Source organism: Rhipicephalus sanguineus, chromosome 4 (assembly GCF_013339695.2).
Source record: "Rhipicephalus sanguineus isolate Rsan-2018 chromosome 4, BIME_Rsan_1.4, whole genome shotgun sequence".
Taxonomy (NCBI): Eukaryota; Metazoa; Arthropoda; class Arachnida; order Ixodida; family Ixodidae; genus Rhipicephalus; species Rhipicephalus sanguineus.
The window spans coordinates 64,865,552-64,886,106 of NC_051179.1; the positions used below are offsets into that span (position 1 = coordinate 64,865,552).

The following is a 20,555-nucleotide window of genomic DNA, read 5'->3' on the forward strand; positions in this document are numbered from 1 at the left end:
TGGGGGTAGGTATTTAGCTGCAAATTACCAGCGAATAAACACAAAGCAGATCAGGACGTCACAAGCGTTAGCCCTGTCCCGTTGTATTTCTTGTCCATCGTAAATATAGCTAATGGACATATGATGTTTACATGGGTGTTCTGTGCCAATATCAACTACGGGGGATTGGCCAGAAAATGGGTGGATTATGCCGATATATACTAAAGCAGGGGTATCAAACAAGTGGCCCGGCCCGCATATGACTGTCTTCGTTCCATATATATAGTTTAACAGCAAAGCTGTTTAGCAAATCTTTCCTTGCTAGTCGATACACAAAGTATCATCATCATAAACGGGTACGTGCCACAGAAATTTAGTAAATCCCACTACTCACTACTGCCTGCAGGGTCCATTAAAACAGAAGGAGGCAACAGTTCAGCCCAACAAATGGCTGCGAAGAAACGGGTATGTGCTACAGAAATTGGGCAAATACCACTGCTAACCACTGGTCCACTAAAAATGCATCCAGCGGCCGTGGCTCAACAAATGGCTGCATGCGAAGCGACGGCGGCGAGCCGAAGACCCCGAGTACGTATAGAACGAGAGAATACTAGCTAATACTAACGGGAAAGGCAACGGCGGCTGCAAGAAGACCCCCGAAGCGATGGAAGGCCTACGCCGACGACGACGTTCTCGTAGATACACTCGGTTTCAGCGCGAGTTTGTCTCTGGAGTTTGGACAACAGTGTCGTGTCTGTGACTGTCTGTGGTTTAAGTTTAACCTCTCTGCGCTGAGAACCAAGGTAGAAACAACCTATAGCATCACCTGGCCAGAGCCTAGCAACAACCTAGAACCAGCATCACCTAGCTAAGGCTTAGAATAAACAACCTATAGGAGCAACCAGATACGACTTCGGAGTCGTCCAGTTTCGCCGTTTCAAGCCTTGCTCGGCACGCTTCGCCAGTTTTTCAAAATTTCTTTATGTTCATCAGCGAAGACGCCACCGGAATTACCTCAAGCTTAAACATCTCCGCTGTTAAAAGCCGTTGGTTACCGGTTCGAGTTAATAGTTCTATTTGATACGTACGATAACGGATCATACGTTTACGTAGGGCCAATTAAGTGTCAGAATAATTAATGAAAGAACTGAATCAGTTCACTGAAAGAAGACGGTTTTCTTGTAAGAAGCTGATTTCGTTGCGGCACCTGGCAGAGCCACGCGCGCAGCTTCCCAACCACGCGCTTCTTTTTACGTAGGCCTCCGAGATTCGCTTCGGCAGCGCGCGAAACGTAAAGTTAACCAAAGGAGTACACTAGCGCGCACGAACGCCGACGTGCGAGTGCCACTACCAACACCGAAGTGAAGGATTAAAATCTCCTCCAGATTTTCTTCTAACAGCGCAGCTGTTTTAGCTCGGAGAAACTAGAAAGAGTGAGAAAGAAAGATATATAGAAAAAGAAAGAGAGGGAATAGCGAGAAAAAAAAACAGAAGAAAGACAGAAAGAAAGAGAAGGGATAGAAACAGACACAAAAAGAGAAATACAGAAAGAGAAAATCAGAGACAGAAACAGATATAAAGAAAGAGGAAGCGAGAAATGGAGAGAAAGAGAGGCAATTGCAAGAGAAAGAAAGAGAGAACGAAAAGAGAAAGTAGTAGATAAAGAGAGAAATAAAATAGAAATAAACAGAGTCCAGAATAGATAGAAAGGACAGAGATATGAGACAAAGAGGAAGAGAGGAAGAAAAAAAGAAAAATAAAGAGAAACAAGGCCCAGCTCCGCACTTCCTTCAGGCTTGGCGCCACTAGTGACGACCTGCCTTAATTTTTTCTTCTTTTTTTTTTTGCTGCCTGCTCTTTCAGAGTTTATTGTCGAAGAGCATGCTCCTGGCGGAGACGGATCCGCTGACTGAGACGGTGGGCCCCACCGTGGCTGCGACCGTGGTGTTGACGACCGCGAGCACCTCGTCGCCCATCATGATGTCGCCGACCGAGTTGAGGATGCCCAGGTAGAGGAAGCACGAGATCACTTTCATCAGCAGACCCGGCAGTATCTGCGACGATGTCCCCACGTAAATCGGCAAAGATACGTGCAGAAAGCCACTTGTGTGCCACTATACGCTGCCGAGCAGTGACAAAGGAGTGAAGCTGCGCAGAACTGAACACTCTACTTACAGAGTGTAAGCTATATGTATTTGCGATGGACTGCAGAGTATAAGGACTGCTACACATCACATTTATTTAACTCAATATCTTTAAATCGATCTTCATATGCCCTTTGACACGGTGCTTCATATCTCACTTTTCATTGAAGAGGCACGACTTACCTAAATTCACGAAATTAAATTTAATTACTCTTAAATTACTAGGATGTAAAATTAGTAAAGCGTACTATGTACGCAAATAAGTCGCCAGCCAACATTTCTGAATTACTTTCACGTTGGATTCTGCAGCGCCATACAAAGTAATGCAAATTTCGCCGATTTACAGACAAATGGCATAATAATGGCGGAAGGAACATTTTCATAGTTGTAAAGCTAGCTTTCGTGCAATGCAGTTAGCCCAACTAATGGCGGCTGGTCACTTACAGCAAAACAGCGTGTTCAAGCGCAGTTAGCTGCTTGCGCTATGCCGGGGAAAACATATACTCAGCTCTCTTGATATAAACACGCATAATAGACAAGCCCCAGCACGTGCAACTTGGACCTCCTCTCAGTGGCGAATCCAGAGGGGGGGGGGGGCTGTGTGGACCCCCCCCCCCCCTTTCTCCCTTTAGTGCCTGTCGTCCACCTCCTCTGTGTGGTTGCTTCGGCTACACTGCCCAAAAGGGGGGACGAGAATATCGTCCCCGCCCTCTGTCTCCTCATCGATACATCCTAATAAACCATGACCGCATGCGAACAGATTCCACCAGGGCAAATGCGCAGAAAACGACAGAGAAGAGGCTTGACACACGAGTGCTCGTGTATGTCAAGCCTCTTCTATGTCCTCGTCTTCTGTGCATTTACCCTGGGTCATGCTGTACTAACAAGCCCAGATTGTTGCGTTATAGTGACCAGTATACGTTCGTACAGCGTATTTCACGAGCCATGCACGCGTAGACATACCATCTCCAGCGCAGAGATGTAGGAGATCTCGAAGATGATGGCGTTCCGCGCTCCCGACGACGGCATCATGTAGTTGAACTCGGACGCCGCCGACACCGGAAGCATCAGCCTCAACGGGTGCATGTCCGTTAGCTGACTCTGCAACATACCCAGATTACAAGACCGTCGGGACATCTGGGAGGTTGCGCTTTAATAACTGGAGCTACGCATTCAGTATGTATTTCGAGGCTTCAGCAGTGCACTGGTTTTGCAGCGGCTAGTTCACGTACCACGTTGCCCGCGATGTAGAAGAACTCGGGCAGCCGGTCCTTGACGGTGGTTATCTCGGAGGCGGTGGCCGTTAGGAAGAGGAAGAAGAGCTCAGCCCAGACCGCGTTGGCCGACAGCTGCCGCGACCAGTCCATCAGGGCTTTGAACACGCCGCACTCCTGCGCACGTTTGTGTACCACGATGTTGAATCTTTCACATCGCGCCTTGCAGCTAACTGATGGTACAATTAAGTTTAAGTGCTCAGTGAGAAGGAGCTCATGCATCCAACACATGGTGCCCTATGGACGATCGAGTGATATACAAAATAACAGAAGCAACAGAATGGAGGTAATATACCGTTGCTCTGAACATGTATGTAACCTTTAAGATATAATCTGCTCGCCCATTGACCGATGCATTGCCATTCAGTCTACATGCAGGTTACATAAGATGCTCAGCATAAAAATACATGCACCGTATACACACCCCCAGCGCGTACGAGATGGCGATGTTTCCGGACATCACGAAGATGACGCCCCAGGGCATCTTGTGGTAGACGTCGTTCCACTTGAGGATGCGGTTCTTCAGCTCGAAGTTGTGAAAGTCCGAGGGCAGCAGGAACGCCAGGATGACCACGAAGAAGCCCACAGTCGACTCGCTCACAAGTCTGCGGCGCGTAGCTTCGTCATTATACAAGTTCATTCAAAAGGGCACATCTCACGTCCACGTGTTGCTTATTACAGAGATGGAGTGCAAATCGATTTTGTCCGGTGTACCGAGTGTGTCACACTAATATGTCATTAGAAGGTGGACCTCTGTACATGGCTCAGTGTTCCATATAAAGACGTGGAAAAACAAACAAACAAATATTGCTATAGGATTGCTGCCAGATGTCCCGAAATAAGTAAAACTCGAGAGGTGTACTGTAGCTTGTACCAATATTTCTCTGTACATGCGCGGCAAATTTCACTGCGAGTTGATCTTCAACGTATTATGTATGTGCAAATGTGCAAAACGTGAAACACGAAACATTGCGATAAAACGATTTGTTCAAAGTCACCATCTCGTCTGACATTAGCTGTGAAATTGTCCAGCATGCATGTATATGCGATGAAACACTATATATATTTCACAGTGCTAGGTGGTGAACCACATTTGTTTCTGTGCTACAGGAATTATAATATTCAAGTTAGAAAGGTGTCTGCAGTCTCATGAGTATACACAATCTATTAGTAATGAACTAGTGTAATTAAGAAAGGCAAAGCATAGTGGTCAAAGGAAAAATAATTACGATAAGGGTCCTGGTCTTTACAGAATAATTAAACTGTGGAGGGGAAAAAAATTTAACGCACTTTTCAGACCGCTATTCGTAAGCTGCATCTCTTGCGCGCGAGCTCATAAAAGACACGCAATTAATTCAGACAATTAACTTCATTTCAGTAACAGCGCAAATGTAATTAATATAAATTCGCACGCGTGTTATACTTGAATATTTGTGTTCTCAAACGAGGCTTAATTGTTTTGCAAGGTTATGCTCAATATGGCCTGTTGTCGTTCTGAAAACTTCAGTAAAGCGTAGAAGTTGAGAATGCTGCAGCAACGCGCAGCACTTAAACTTTGCATTGAAGTGAAAATTATATTGGGCGAGCATAAATTCATATATGCGAATTATCGAATCGGACATACATAGTGGGTGCCAAGGTGACGTTTATGATCGCTTGAAGCAAGTCAAGCTATTTTGCATAATTTGCCTAATTGCATATTTACTTATTAGTTATTCAACTTTTCAAATAGCATGATTTGAGTGTCAATGAGAAATTTGTAGGCATGAGAATCATCAAGCTTTGTTAATCGTGATTCATATAGGGTTTTATTCCTAACATCTCAATATGCGAAAAAAGAAAAAAAAAAGTTACATGTTACTAGCCAAGAGTCAAGTCAAGCTGCACTTTAATGTGTTTCGCATCCGTTCTTTCGGCGCCGGAGAAAGAACCTTTATGAATCACGTATACATGGTGGGCAACAAAATGTGCTGCTTCAGGAGTCTTTCAGGTTGGCGTACAAATTTTTCATTGACACTTTCGCTTTAATTATGTAACACGTGAGTACTAATAATTAATTATGCAGTTAGGTGAAGCATAAAAAAAAAAAACCCTCGTGCGAGTTTCATCAAGCGACGGTGACCATTGTTACGTGGCACTTGCATATGGGCGCAAGGCACGTGTGACACACTGCGAACTTCCCTGAATGCCACGAATACATCGCATAGAAACGCACACGCACAACTGTGCGCGTGGCAATAGTTCAATAAAAAAAAAAAGACAAAATGAAAAAAAAAAAAAAAAACTTGCCGTGACCAGGATTCGAACCTGGGTTATTGCGGCCACAACGCAAGGTACTAACCACTATACGATCACGGCTATCCCGGAGGACGAGAAGTGGGGGCATAAAACTGATGCTAAGTCGTGTGTAAAGCATTCGAGGAACGTGTCTATATTTCTGTTGCGTTTTGCATAGATATCTAGCAGCCCATATATCTTTTAAACTAAGAGGAGAAAACTATCGCTGCTTGAGCAATCGCTGCCCACGGTGAGTCTGTGTCACGCGCTCGTCACCGCTCAGCGCGCAGTGTTTTCTGAAACGCACACCGCTTAAACGTAGCCGCGAACGTAGCGGACTGAACTACTCGTGTTATCACTGCTTTAAACAAGCGCATACGGTCAGCGGTATGGAGCTTTGCGTCGTGGTTGTGGGTGCAGGCATCGTTTTCGCCAGTTTTCGCCACTTTTCCGGGGGCACGTGCGAAGACCGTCATGTATGCCCCGAGAGCGATTTCATCTGAGCGATGTGTGCAGCGAAACAACATCTGTCCCTTAACAATACTAAGCAGTTTAAATGTTAGTGATGACACCAATGAAAACAGCATCGAAACGGGTCGAAAACAACCGTAAAAAATGACGAAACGCCGGAGATTACTGGAGATGTCTTAGCGTCTCGGAGGCTATATAAGCGTTAAACGCGGTGGTACAAGTACAACGCAGATGGCGCTAGGTGTCAGGCAGTTTTTGTTGGAGCACGGCCGTGGTTCGAGTAACCACGTTGTGGCTAGTTGTGGTGTTGCATCATTTTCGATGTGTTACATTCACGTGGTTACATTTACATGTATGCTAGCACACTATGATGAGATGTATGCAAACTCTAGAGATGTGGAAGAAAATGAGAGGGGATCAACTACCGCTGTCGCCACCCTACCGCTCTGGACGGAGCACCGCTGCCAAAGCGCGAATGGGAAAATCAAAACATTTAGTCATTTTGCTTACAACTTTACAACGGCATGTTTCTACTGTACGTTATAGTACTTTCAAAGGTCTCGCTCGTTCGGTTGAGCATCTCGAGCGCACGGGTTCACTTTCTGGCCACGGCAGCTGCATCCGATCATTAGTGATCTTTAACAGTTTAAGCGCGTTCCTTGCTGTAAGCGTTTCCTATAGCCCCAGGAAGCATGATGCACGCACCAAGATTCATGTATTCTCGCTAAATAATTTATTATCGCCTTTTGATGTGGACAACTTTCGGTTTCGGTTTCTGGGCGTCGGGGTTGTGCAGTGACGTAAGTGTAGGAGGCGTGGTCACATGACCACGCAAGGCTGTGACGCAGTTAGCCAGGAAGCGATCGAAACTCGGCGAGTGATGTAGCAACCGATGCTTTGCTGGTGCTATAGTGAACTGGAATATAGTCTAGTTCACTACAGCCGGTACGTACGTTGCGGAAGTGGCAGAGGTCCGGAGGTCACTCACGTTACTACTGCAGATTTGGCGTGACGTCACTACAACTTTCGTTGCCTATCCTACAGATCTACGTCAGTGTTAGCGCGCTAGCGATGGGTTTCGATCGGGAGAATGGGCATTTAGGTACACTTTGGAAGGGAATTAAAATATATTCTAAACGTTTGCTGTGTCCGACCCTTCGTGTGGAGTGTCCTTGCATACAGAGGAAACCCATAGCAAGCTTGTTATAGCCTCGAAATAATTACTTTGTGGTTCTGGCACGTAAAAACCCTACTATTATTATTATTATTATTATTATTATATTATTATTATTATTATTATTGTTGTTATTATTATTATTATTATTATTATTATTATTATTATTATTATTATTATTATTATTATTATTATTATTATTATTATTATTATTATTATTATTATTGCTTTTCGCAGCCGCCGCTTCGGGCGATAGCTTCTAAATTTCTACGCGCTCGTATCAATGGTTCGTATAGCGTTACGGCGAACCGCGACATGCAGATGTGTTGTTTGCCGAGGCAACTCTGGCTGCCACTGGTTTCTACATAATGTCGTGCGCAGGCTACATCGACTGTGTCGATAGTTCGGTATTATGTCCTGTACGTGCAGTCCAGCAGTAGAGACAGTGGCGTAGGCAGAAATTTATTTCGGTGGGGCCCACGTCATTGATCTGAAGTGGAGGCAAGTGTGGTCGAGTGTCATTTCTTACTCTGTGTATACCATGGCAGAAAGAAACTTCGGGAGGGGCATGTGCCGCGGTGTGCCACCACCTGGCCACGCCACCGAGTAGAGACAATGCGAGTTAGACCAAACATATATTTAAAAACTTCACTTTACCCGATTATCACAAACTTCGAATAGCATTTACGTCGGGTTGTATACCACTGACGTATAGCCATGGGGTTCTACCCCCACCCCGTATACCCGAAAATATTAAATTTCGCATGTGCATACATACATGCGCGCACACATAGAAACACACGCACGAACATACATAAAGGGTCGTTGAACCCCCCTCCCCGCATTCCACTCGAAAAAGTAATTCTGCCTACCACGGAGTGTACGGCGCTCCCACTTTCACTGACTGGAAGCACTTGGAAAAATTCTATATAGAAGGAAAAGCTGAGTTCCCTTAGCGAAAGCCTGCTCTCCTGATCGTTGCCTCCATTAAAGGAGCACTGACACAAAAATTTCGCACCTTGTTTTTTTTTTTTGTTGCAATAGATAGCTTATGATCCACTTATGACGGCTGCAAACCTCGTTTGCGCGAGTGCGCGACGGTTATTTATTTAGAGACGTTTTTAGAGCGCCCAGTCGCAGTTTCGGTTTCAAAGAGCACCGAGCTAGGCAGCACTACTTCCGGAGGACGGTAAGCACAACTGGCCACGTGACCACGCAAAATTGTGACGTAGGCGACGCGCGAGCGTGGGTGCGGTGGGCGCCGAACCAGGTCAAGTGGCGCCAGCTATCGAGGATTAGAAACAACTAACAAACGCGTAATCTATGTCCTCCGAGCATTCGGAAGCGCCCATCTCTGCTCGCTAAGCTTACAGCATCGATTATAGACTATGGCTCTCAAAAACGGCGCCGAATCGGGACGAATACATTGCTGAAGCATCAGTTCGGAACTTACACGTTACAGAGCGCACGGCGGCCACTTGATAGATTCGAAGTGGACGACAACCGCTTTTGGCAGTGCTGCGATGTTTTTCGGAGGCGCCAATGCCTCGCCGGCGAAACTTGCCGTGCAAGTTGGACAGCTCTCGCGCGTGCGGCGACGGCCGACGTTCTGCGGCACCGCGCCGTTGCGGCAGGCTTGCCGCTGGCGTGAGCGGGCCACATCATCTGCCAACGGGCACGACGAGCGAACAGCGGAAGAGAACACAACTAGCACACGCAAAGCCGCAGGCACGGAGGAAGAAATGGCAGGTAGCACGGCACAAGCGCAAGGGCACAACCAGCCACCAGCCAACACAAACTCGTGACGTAGGTTTGTTTACACATCCGCCGCGTTGATGTCGGCGTCGCGAAGCGCTCGCATCTCGCTCAGTCGCGCGGCATGCAATTTAAAATTGATTTTAAATATGTTCTAGGCTATATTGGCCCTTGATATTTCGTAGACGTTGTGTACGGCTCCACATACATCTATTTCACTAATTATCTCGCCTTCGAAATTTTGTGTCAGTGCTCCTTTAAGTTCACTCAAGAATACTCATCAATTATCTTGACGTTTTCGTCGATTACAGTTGTTCCTCCCCCCCTCTCTCACTCTTTCTGCACCTCACCCGGTGTTGCACTACCACCCGGATCGACCCCCTTTTGGCCATACCACGACGTGATGTGATGACGTCGCAATATGACGTCATAATGGCGTCATAAATGTCTGATTTGTGACGTCATTGATGCCGTCATGCAACATTTTGCTCCTTGTGACATTTTGTTCTTCGCGACTTTTTTTTTTGCGTGACTCATGTTGACGCGGACTGTACACCGGTTTCTTCGACTCGCGAGGCGTATAAATTTTCGCCTCGCTAAAAAGGCAACCTGTACTAATTTAATTAATGTACAGGTTACCTTTTAATTTAGTTTAATTACAGTTTACCTTTTAACTACCTTTTAATTTTAATTTAATTAATGTACATGTAATGAATGTACAGGTTACAGGTAATTAATGTGGCAGCGATGAATGATGTACGTTGGGATTATCTTGCACGTTTGAAAACCGCGTCGCTGCTAACGATAGCGTGTACGCGTGCATGTACTTTATTTGACAATGGGCCAGGTGACTGGCAATTTGTATAGGCCGATAAACATATGCGGTAAAATTAGTGACTCCCTGCATAGAAATCGCAGTCTAAAGTCACGATCATTTGAGCGCCCCGTGGAGAGTCCTATATGCAAACGCATAGGCACGTACCGAAGACCGAGGTAGTCCTGCCAGCCGTAGACGATGTGCGGTTGCCTGGTCACCCACAGTGCCAGACACAGAAAGAAGAGACCAGTCACGGTCATCTCGTTCAGCCTGCATCGGTCATATCGACAGCGTCGTAGAGGGCACGTGTCACCGGATCAGGCCCGTAGCCGGGGGGGGGGGGGGGGTAGCCCCTCCTCCCCCCCGAAATTTTGGTGAAGTAGGTATTTTTACCAAAAATAAATAAAGAAAATGGGTGTTTTTCTCAAATAGTCATGGCTTTCAGCAAGTGCCCCCCCCCAGCCCCACACCGGATGCGCTTGTAGATGATATTACAGTACATTCGAATGGTCGCTTTCGTACACTCTAACAAGCTATAGTTGTGCGGCCGGTTTACAAAACTGGCTAGTTGAAATCAAGCGCTGGGAACACATTCGCCTCCATGGTTTAGTGAGAACGCCAGGCACCAGATCGCAGCAACTGAAGGTACATTCGCTTTGATGCATAGCGCGGTGACCACTGAAAACCGAAAACAAATTTGTACACCCGACTCCTCCGACTGCAAGGAGGCGTTAGCGTTGCAGGAGAAGCTGTAGGTTCGGCTTGGGAATACTTTTCACTGGTTGCGATGTTGAGAGGCTTACGAATCGCTATAAACGGAAGGTACTAATACGTCTGTCACGGAAGGCCTCTGATATACAAGAACACTGCATTCGACGTTTCCAGCAAATAGTGTTTCCAGAGCTGCTGCACTGTGCGGTCTACAGCTATATGCCATATAGCTGTAGGTCGTTTCTATTACCGTATACGTGTAACGTCCTGATGGCTCGGAACGTAATCAACCCCCTTACATAACAAGTAATAAGGACAATAAGCGCCGCTCTGTCGACGTCTTGCATGATAATTAAGCTCTACAAGGCGATAATGGCGCTTCCTAGGTACATTCGTGAATGGAATGCTCTTGACTGACTTATAGCCGAACAGCGTACAGTTGATGACTTTCTAGCAATGTTGCAAAATATACATAGCATTGAATCATAACCCTGATAACATAGTATGTAATGTATTTTCATTTCTTTGATTTCTTCCTTGTATTGGCTTGCTTGCCAGTATTTGTATTTACACCAATTGTTGCAACTGTGATATATCATCTTTCTTTTCTTTTTTTTTTTTTTGCGCTTGTATAATATGAATAATGCGTCCACTACCACTTTATTTCGTGCATGTAGTCTCCTTCTTAATTTGAACTTGTTCAGCGAAGCTGCTTCGGTCAAATTTTATTGTTGCTACTGATGTCAATGTTCTTGTGTTTTCTTTTCTTTTTGCTCCCACTCCTGTAAAAACCTTGCAAAAGGTTAACAGTATATTGAAAATAAATAAATAATAAATATATCGTTTCTCGGCTGTGTATTAGCGTATCATTTACCTTTCAGTTAATTCCCCATCTACATTCTGATCTTAACATAAGAATTTGTACTTCTTTCATTTATTATTTTTTTTGAACAATAAATACTTTTATTATACGTAACAATGGCAGACAGAACGTACGTCATCTCTCCGAGCTGCTCGAGCTTGCTTCGGCATACTTCCTTGGAAGCGGTGGGGTCCTCGGCCCCGTCTTCGTCGCTGCGGGAGAATACACGAGGACGTGTAGTGCTCTTCACCATGACCCCAATAATCCATCTTGAACGCTCATGAATCAGCGCGGAAAACAACGAAATAGACGCATTTCAAGCCACATGAAAGAGTGCGGTTTCTGAATACCATGCGAGGTTATAGGGCCGAGACATTTACAGCAATGTATGAGGAGTTAGATTCCGTATAATGATACGAACGTTTCTCAGTCGTGGGTCTTTGACAATGGCGCAGTCAAAGGGAAATAATAACGGACCCTACTCTCCGACTCCATTTTCCAGTTTACGGAACAAGCCCTTAATCATATAGCTTGAAAAGGCCGTCGGATATGACATCGCTACTAAGGTGGCTATCGCTACTGCGCCCGCTGGTTAAGGCCTGTTTATCCTCAAGCCGCATGGTCGCACTGCACAGGGCGGATGGTTTTCCGCCACTCTCACTAGCTGCTCTCTCCGCTCGTCTCTTATTGGTCTCTCGCCCCTCTCTCACTGGCTGCTCTCAGTGAGAGAGGGGCGAGAGGCCAATGGGAGAAGGGCGGGAGGCTATCCGCCCGGCGCTTGAGTATAAATAGGCCCTTTAAACGAGCCGAGAAATTGCAGCATATTACGAGACTTTTCTTCCGACGTCCCTTGGCTTCTAAAACAGCAACTATAGCCAATGTGCACTATACGCAATTGATAACTATAACTGCCCCCGTATAATGTTAACTCACAGTAAAATACCATATATGGAGATCTCGAGAAAAAACTGGAAATGTTTCTGCCAGCCGTTGTACATGAACCACACAGATTTCAAGAAGAAGTCGAACTTCACCACCAGCGGTCTTCTCCTCTTCAAAAGTTATCACCAGAGAACACCTGTAAGCCAACTTAATTGCTGCACAAACAATTCTACTTATATATGGGATCAAATGCGTGCAGATGTGCCCTTGTGCGTGTTCGGACGGGGATAGCCTTAGGTGTCGCAAATCCACAGTGGACGAGGGCGCTACATACACTTACTACTTTCTGAGGAAAGTGTAGAACACGAACAGCCAGGCGAAGACCAGAGTGACCAGTCCGAAAGCCGCGTTCACGGCCACCCACTTGGACTGGCTGATCACGTAGTTGTACTGGCTGTATTAAGAAGTCATGTACTCATAAATAAATGAACATTCGCACCGTTTCTTTTATTATTAATATTTCTTTTTCAATGACGCACATACGTAGCTTAAATGCTGTTGTAACGAAGCGCTTATAGTCCATAATTCTACCGCCTCCCTGCCCTCCTCTAAGGAACTCACTTGCCGTAAGGCACCCCCCCCCCCTTTCAGTAAAGATATCCTGGTGATTATGCAAAAAAAGTCTGAGCTTTCGGCATTACCAGAGCTCGCTCTCGCTTGTTACTCGTATGAGTTCGGAAGCGCTTCGTTAAAAAGCGAACAAAAAAAAAAAACATTGCAAGCGCTCACACAATGTGTGAAAACATTTGTCTTTGAATTATTTTAATTTCGTTCCGGATTTTCATGCTTCGTGGATTCGCGACAACCTCTCCAGACAAGAGAACACCATTTTGACCCAATATACATTCTCATCGATGTATCCGTGTCCATATGATATCTGTAGGAACTGCAACATATACCTAACATCTATAAAGATTGTAAGAATTAAGTGTTCGGCGGGACACTGATTTGCGTGAGTGGCAATCTCTGGTCACATGTTTGAAGCTTCAGTTTCACCTGCACATTGAGATATGATGCTTACATGCAGATTACGCAGCGGTTGAAACGTTGGCGATGTTTACACGTTGACCTAAAAATAGTGGAGTATAAGCTGATTCTCTCTTGCACAGCGACTATTAGGCTAACGTAGACTGAAAAAAGTCGCAGTTTCGCCAGGCTAGCAAAGCACTGAATGCAATAGCAACAAATTGGAATGTTATACGAAGTAAGGCTAGCAGCTCACTCATTTAGGAAACGCAGCCGCTGCAGCGAGCGAAGAGACCTTCGTGCTGTATATGGCCTCAACGCAAACTTTTCTGCGATGAGAGCACAACATGTACAAAGCTATGAGTCATCTGCTGATCCACTCTAAAGATACAGAATACGGCGCGCGTGACCGCGGGCGACCACGCCCGGTCGGTCAAAGGGCGCACTCCCTAGCTGCCTAACGCGCTCAGCCCTCCCCCCGGCTCATACCCCATGGCCCTTTCGCGCTGACGGTGCGCGCATGACGGACCGCTGGTTTCACCGCTGCTTGAGCGGCGTTATTTGGACTATAAGCGAAACATGGCGACGTTGGCGGCAGCGAAAAATGCGCCTGGAGTGTCCATATAATTGCTGTCTCAAGAAAGCTGAACCCGCTATCAAATAAAAGCGAGAAACCAAGGCATGGTGCAGTATATATAGTAACGCTATACACTTACTCCTGCAGTAGAGCATCGAGGATGAAGCAAGGTCGGTTGGCCAGCAGAACGGCCGTCCCGCTGACCGCGGCGTAGCTCAGGGCCAGCATGAACGCCTTGCGGAGGATGGCACAGTGCCTGAGTGAGCAAGAAACTGCAATTGAATTCACGGCGTTTCACAGAAATGAGTTTGCCATTCGCGCATCGTATGCGCCCGCACAGAGCGCGTGAACGTGTGTTGTAAGTTAGCAAAAAGAAGGAAAGGGCCTGCGTTTTACCTATTCCGTTAGTAATCAGTGCACATTCATGCGCAAGTCAGTTCGTTTTCGTTGTTCATAGTTTTCATTAGCTGGGGCGAAAAAACACTCTTTTCGTCGGAAAGGGTGTCTTTTCGTCCACTTTAATTCGTTTTCAATTTACGCCATAGTCACTACGCTACAGTTATTAAAAAAACAAATAATGTCTCCTATGCTTTCCTTGACTTAATTGTCTGTTAGATTCACTCGGTTGTGTCTAACAAAGGAACGAACCCTCGAACAATTCCCCTTCACAAGTATACCGATTGATATACATAGTGGCGGGACAATGGGCGAAGCGCGAATGCTTACGTTTGTTCTTCATGTAGCACGTGATCGTAGTCAGCTGGAAAGAGAACGCAAGAATTTCAGTGCGTTCGATTGTGTATGTAAGTGTATTCAAGAGTGACTTTAATAGATGGGCAGTATAGACGCCACTATAGCACTGTTTTCGAAAGCCCAGATGTTAGCCTCTTATATATACTGGCAAGTTGTTAGAATTTAGAACTGCGGTGCTCAACTACATACGCAGTGAACCAGGTGTCTCTGGTTCACACACGAGAGCGCTTTTTTTTAGTTCCTGCCTTGTGTTCTCGTTTTTGTGCTGCCCGTTCAAGAGGTTTCACCAATTCCAATTCGCCCAAATGTAGATTCTTCCGCTATAATAGTAACTCGGTTGCGCAAAATTACTTTTTCTTTGCATCGACACTTTTGTGTTTATCGGCAGTGATATGCAAGCTCTCAATTGTAAGGCGAAGAACTAAGCCCTAAGCTACCCAGCAACCACCGACGGAAAGGTTGTTTTTTCGTACACTTGAATTCATTTCAATTTCCGTCATAATTGTCACACTACAGTTAAGCACAACACTTAATGTCCCCTATGATTTCCTTGACCACACTGTCTGTTAGATTCATTTGTTTGTGTCTAACGAAGAAACGAGCCCCTCGGCAAAAAAATCTCCTTTCGTTCATTCTAAAGTTGCATAAGGTTTTTACGTGACGCTAAAATCGCGATACGACTATATGAGACAGTGACCAAGTTTCACCATCTGGGACTGTTTAGAGTGCGCCTAAATCTAAGTAAACAAGTTTATCATTGCATTTTGCCTCCATCGAAAAGCGGTCGCCGTGGCAAGGAATCGAACCTACGTCCTCGAGCTGAGCAGCGCTGCACCGTACCTGCTGCGCCAACATGGCGGATGGTGCACCATCTCAAGACGAGTGTATACACGTCACTGCGCTGCATACACAGTTTGCGAAAGAATGGCAGAAAAAGAGTCATGGAATCAGGCAAAAGAACGCCAGTCGCTTCAAATGATGCTACCAATAGTGGCAAAAATGCACACTGTGGAACGTTTTTACTTCTATCCTTTACCCCGGAAGGCCAGGGACCAAGAGCAGGCCCTTGTGACAAGCACGTCATTGCTTCATTTTCATTTCTGCACAGTGGCGTAGCCAGAGGGGAGGGGGGGGGGGGCACACCGCCCCCCCCCCCCCCCCCCGAATTTTTTTTTTGCCATGGCATACAGAGCACAAAATGACGCTCGATCACATCTGCCTGCCCGACCACCACTTCAGATCAGGGAGGTGCACTCCCCGAAAAAAATTTCTGGCAACGCCCCTGTTTCTGCATCACTACGGAGCTCGTTTTATTTCGGACTCGACCAAACGAAGGTGGGGGAGGGGGGGGGCTGCGTTGAAATCCCCGCTATCCCCGCTAATAGAGAACGCTGCGCATGCCTGTGTTTGTGCATACCGTAGGGCGCGATCTCCTGGCCGTCGAGTCCCGCACGGGCTTCCTGCTCAGCCCCGGCTCCGCCCGCGGCCGCGGCTTGCTGCTGCTTGAGCCTCGCCTCTTCGTTGGCCTTGTTGAGCTTGACGACGCGCACGCGCACCTTGCTGGCGTACACCTCGGCCACCAGGGTGTCCACGAGCGAGATCATGATCGCCGTCACCGCGGCGTCCGTCACGAACATGGCGAAGAGGAAGACGAGCCACATGTACACCAGCAGCAGCCAGCGCACGCTGGTGCCCACCGCGAGCATCAGGTACAGCGCCATGCGCCGGTTCAGCTTGGACGTCTGCAGTAGGATGGAGATGAACAGTCCCGACAGCGCACGGATGATGTCATCCTGCAATGTAAATCAGCGCAGAATAGTCGTCACGTGGCTGTCAGCGTTCAAAATGGCGCGATATGTCCGGGCATTCTGATGGTCCCGCATTCGCAAAGAGGAATTGTTTGCAGGAATTGTTGGAGTAGAAAAAAAATCAGCCAATAATCTCGCTGCATATATGATTAGTGAAGCCATCCAGCCACTGGAAAACAGCACTTACGACCAAGAAGTTCCGTGAATTCAGCCTAAAAGAACGCATAGCCTGGCTACCTGTATGCCTCTGTCAGAGTTCGAAAGCAAAGTTGGATGCAGGCCTCGTCAATCCTTCTATATGGCTTTTAGTGTGCCCGCGGCATGTCTACATGTGTAGGCTTGCGGAGGGTTCACCATTAGGGGAAGCCAAGTTGCAGCCCCTTAGCCCCGGCTCGAGTCCGAAAGGAAGCAAGCTTCGCAATAGATGCAAAAATTAAAATGAAGCGATGACGTGCTTTTCACAACGGCCTGCCATTGGTCCCTGGCTTTTAGGAGGTAAAGGACAGGAGCAAGCAGTTCTTAGCATGCACCATCAGGGGTCCTCGGCCACCATTATCTCTACACATTAAACAATGACGAGACAGGTCTGACTGAGCAAAAGAATGAGGCTGACTTGACGTTCCCTGAGATTATTAAGAGGGGGGGGGGGGACTCTTCACGCACGCCTATGCAAGCGTATTTCAAGAAGGCCGAATGAAACGCTTCTGGGCTCGCAAATCCTTTCGTTCCTACATATGGTACTTGACATTGGTCAGCCAGTTTCTATAACAATATGCCTAGCACCGTAATTGACTGAAAAATTTTTCTTACAAAACAATTCTAGCTCAAGGAACTTTTGTTCAACGCAGGCCCCAAAGGAGTGCCGGCAAAGTCCGCTCACGTTCATGTATCTCATGGCGACTTCCTTGGCCGGGATGAGGTTGGAGAGCGGGAACACCACCAAGGGCACGAACGAGGCGACGTGATAGGGGATGGGCTCGAGCGTCCAGAGCACCACGATGCCCCCGACGGCGAGGCCGCACTGCACCAGCCGGTCCTTGACGACGAAGACGCCGATGAGCATGGCGACGAATACGAGGTAGCCGACAATGATCTTGTACTTGCGTAGCGCGTCCGAGATGAGCATCGAGCGGCTCGTGCTGGATGCGTGCGAGGCCTCCATGGTGGCTCACCAGGCGGGGCTGCACGCATCGCCGAATACGAGTAAGTCGTTCGGCCGTGTATAGAGCATCTTGTTAAAGGACCCATAAACCACCGATAATTTTTTTAACGCTCCAAGTAAGCGCGCACACCGATTTCACATTGCCGTCACGATCAACAATACCAAACGCGGAAGCGCCGCGAGCCGCGGGCGCCACAAAAATTCCAAGAAACAATCTCCTCTGCGGGCCTTTCGGCAATTCTCAGCCGCTCAGCGTTCGCCGTGACGTCAACATTGTCGTCTGCTCATGTCATCCACAAACCCGTTTGTCCGCACGCAGGTACGCGCGTTCGCCGCTCTTTCTCCTCGCACGGTGAGGAGGAGCACTCGGCCAGGAGGAGAGACGAGCCGACGAGCGGAGCATAGCGAAGGAAAGAGCGAAACAAGCGAGGGCCTTTTTTGTATCACCAAACACATGCAACTCCGCTGTTACGGCACCGTTTCGAAAAATTCTCACGGCTACGTGTTCGTTGTGGGCTCGTGCACAACTGCAACACCACAACTAAATTTCGACCTCTGGGTGGTTTAGGGGCCCTTTAAAGGCCTTATATGCCTCATCAAACGCGAGAAGTGACCGTCGGCGTCGGCAGCGCCAACAAGAGTGACGCAAAAAAGATCACAAGATTGCGTCACCATAGCACGTCATAACGACGTCACATGTCGCCAAAATGTGTGACGATATCATGACGTCAGTATGACGTCACATAACGTTGACGTTGCTTTATGACGTGACATCGTCGCTTGGTCAAATGGGCCGATCCCGGAGGCAATGCAAAACTACGAAAGGTGCAGAAAGTTTCTAATGCTTCCGATCCTGGAGGCAGTGCAAAACGACATTGGGTGCAGAAAGCTTTCTTAAGGGGGGGGGGGGGGAAATCAATACACTCGACTGAGAAGAAAAAAAAGATGGTTTTCGCCTTCGAGACATCTTAGGCGAATGCATAAGGGATCGTGTAAGTTTCTTTACAAACAACGGATCCTGATAGTTGCTTTTCGGTTTTATCCGGAAGAGCTTGGTCAGCGGGACACACTATCAAACTAAAGTTGTGTAGTCGAGCAGAGAAGCCCGCAAAAATTGAACACATTTAATCTGAGTGTAAACACAAACGTCGCAATTCGTTTTACCGTGTATTACATAACAATTAATAGAATTGAAGCATGAAAAACGTTTCGTTTACTTGAAACTCCTGCGTCTAGCTAACTAGAAAACCTGATGCGTTCAGGTGTCTTCTATGCTTGTAAGACGCTGCACCAGAAGTTTCTTTGGGCTCATGCACCACCGAGGCGCGTGCAAGATCGCCTGTATACAACGGACAGCCGGCATGATTCGCAAGTTGCTGAGTCACTCGCATATACCGCATGCAAAGTCGAGAGCAAAATTTATCAAGCTCTTTTTGTGATACTGTTGCTGAAAGTTGAGCTAGTTGGCTATGCTGCATTTGGAAAACAATAATTATCTAGCAATAGGAATACACAACGCTAAAGAGAAACATGCACACAGGACAGGCGTTAGTTAATGTAACTAAACTATGACTCCCTCGTTACGAGCTTTACGGTTTATGTCAACATATTCGAAAACTTATAGGAAATTCGCCGCAAAAACCTACAGACGTTTTCTTTTTCTCTTCATATCGAAATGACAATGTAGACCGAGAAACGTGGCGTCCGACTATCATTTGCTTGGAACATCATTCGCCGTGAAATCACCTGTGACGGGAACGTGAAACTATACTTCTATGACGATCCCATACTTTTCAATGCAGACATATGCGCAGCAAATATTATTTAAGAAGTCAATTATTGTAAGGATACTTTAATTAGGCTCTTGTCCTTATTGCAAATGACGTCAACTTGAACGAATAATTTTTCTGTAGTAAGGACGTAACTTCATATTTGATAGCTTCAAAAAAAAGTGTTTTTTGAGTATAGAAAAAATATTCTACTTTGTGATACTCGTATGTCATTCACGTCAGTATAGGTTGATGAACCGAAAACATAAACATCTTATTTACTCAGCGCGCACATTAAGATAATGTACTCACACTAAGATGTGGCTTGTTCTTCATTCGCTTTTATTTTTCACATTTTGGCAAATGCGAGACCGATGCAAGAGAGAGTCATATACACCCCCTCTCCTCCTCCTCCTCATCCCTATTAAGTGTCCGCTCCAAGACAATTCGAAAGCGTTGTCAACCTCTGCCGAACTACTTGAAGCAGTAACGCGAGGGCGGAAGAGAGAGGAAGGAAAGATTGGGAGAGAGCATGGCGCAACACGACTGAAGACAAAAAAAAAAGGAACTAGCTAACATTTCACTCTTCGAAACATAGTTATCACGAGCGAAAGGTACGTTTGGCCTGGTTTTCCAAAGGCTATGCATACAGTGTATCCCTAAACCTTCGCCTGGTCACGTGGTACAGCAGCGGCAAGGCTACGAGCGAGCGCAAATGCTACGACTCCCCGCAGCAGATCACGTGACATGACGTCACGCCTGCCACACTTGCGCCCCGGTGGCTCAAGGTCATTGCGTCGCGATGAATGACCTTGGGAGACATGGCGTAGTAGAGCTTTCGCTCTAAAAAAAGGAAATTATCGCCCATACACGTGATTAACACATAAGAGCGCGCGAGCAATGCGGGGGTAAAGGCAGCGCAGTCGAACAAAAATTCTCGGCCATTAAGCTCTCCCTCTCCGAGGTCAAGTGTTAGGCCGATACTGCGCGGGAAAGAGCTAAGGGAATGGCTTGAAACAGATGCGGTGGCTAACAGATGGTGTGCTTGCCAAGGCTGGCTGCGTGACGTAATGTTCTGTATTTCTTCCTATATGACTGCCACATGACGAGCGAC

General features: G+C 46.8%; 2 protein-coding genes and 1 non-coding gene across 5 annotated transcripts; all 3 read right to left on the reverse strand.

The window, feature by feature from the left end:
• Nucleotides 1–1,819: 1,819 nt before the first annotated feature.
• LOC119391265 (sodium-dependent dicarboxylate transporter SdcS) lies at nt 1,820–14,434 on the reverse strand. Of its 3 annotated transcripts, XM_049414668.1 has the most exons (9): nt 14,346–14,434; nt 14,089–14,205; nt 12,687–12,800; nt 11,599–11,676; nt 10,057–10,161; nt 3,822–4,002; nt 3,356–3,514; nt 3,087–3,224; nt 1,820–2,033 (listed from the first exon to the last, which is right to left on the reverse strand). In XM_049414668.1, the coding sequence occupies exons 2-9, from the start codon at nt 14,175–14,177 to the stop codon at nt 1,839–1,841; spliced, it is 1,059 nt and encodes a 352-aa protein (XP_049270625.1). In that variant the 5' UTR covers nt 14,178–14,205; nt 14,346–14,434; the 3' UTR covers nt 1,820–1,838. The 3 variants fall into 3 exon arrangements, with proteins under 3 accessions (XP_049270625.1, XP_049270627.1, XP_049270626.1); XM_049414670.1 differs by lacking the exon at nt 12,687–12,800; XM_049414669.1 differs by lacking the exon at nt 10,057–10,161.
• On the reverse strand, nt 5,684–5,755 carry Trnah-gug (transfer RNA histidin (anticodon GUG)). The gene has a single exon. It is a non-coding gene; the product is annotated as a tRNA-His (tRNA).
• Nucleotides 14,435–15,508: 1,074 nt separating the features above from the next.
• Nucleotides 15,509–17,697, reverse strand: LOC125758232 (solute carrier family 13 member 5-like). Its single transcript, XM_049415218.1, has 3 exons — nt 17,391–17,697; nt 16,104–16,495; nt 15,509–15,545 (listed from the first exon to the last, which is right to left on the reverse strand). The coding sequence occupies exons 1-3, from the start codon at nt 17,670–17,672 to the stop codon at nt 15,509–15,511; spliced, it is 711 nt and encodes a 236-aa protein (XP_049271175.1). The 5' UTR covers nt 17,673–17,697.
• Nucleotides 17,698–20,555: the final 2,858 nt, after the last annotated feature.

Coding starts and splice junctions, on each gene's coding strand:
- LOC125758232 (XM_049415218.1), bottom strand. CDS start 17,672: ATGGAGGCCTCGCACGCATCCAGCACGAGCCGCTCGATGCTCATCTCG. Junction 16,496..17,390: donor TCGCCATGAGATACATGAAC/GTGAGCGGACTT, acceptor TTTACATTGCAG/GATGACATCATCCGTGCGCT. Junction 15,546..16,103: donor TACGGTATGCACAAACACAG/GCATGCGCAGCG, acceptor ATGTTGGCGCAG/CAGGTACGGTGCAGCGCTGC.
- LOC119391265 (XM_049414668.1), bottom strand. CDS start 14,177: ATGCTGGCCCTGAGCTACGCCGCGGTCAGCGGGACGGCCGTTCTGCTG. Junction 11,677..12,686: donor TACACTTTCCTCAGAAAGTA/GTAAGTGTATGT, acceptor ATTCTCCCGCAG/CGACGAAGACGGGGCCGAGG. Junction 4,003..10,056: donor CAGGACTACCTCGGTCTTCG/GTACGTGCCTAT, acceptor TACGCGCCGCAG/ACTTGTGAGCGAGTCGACTG.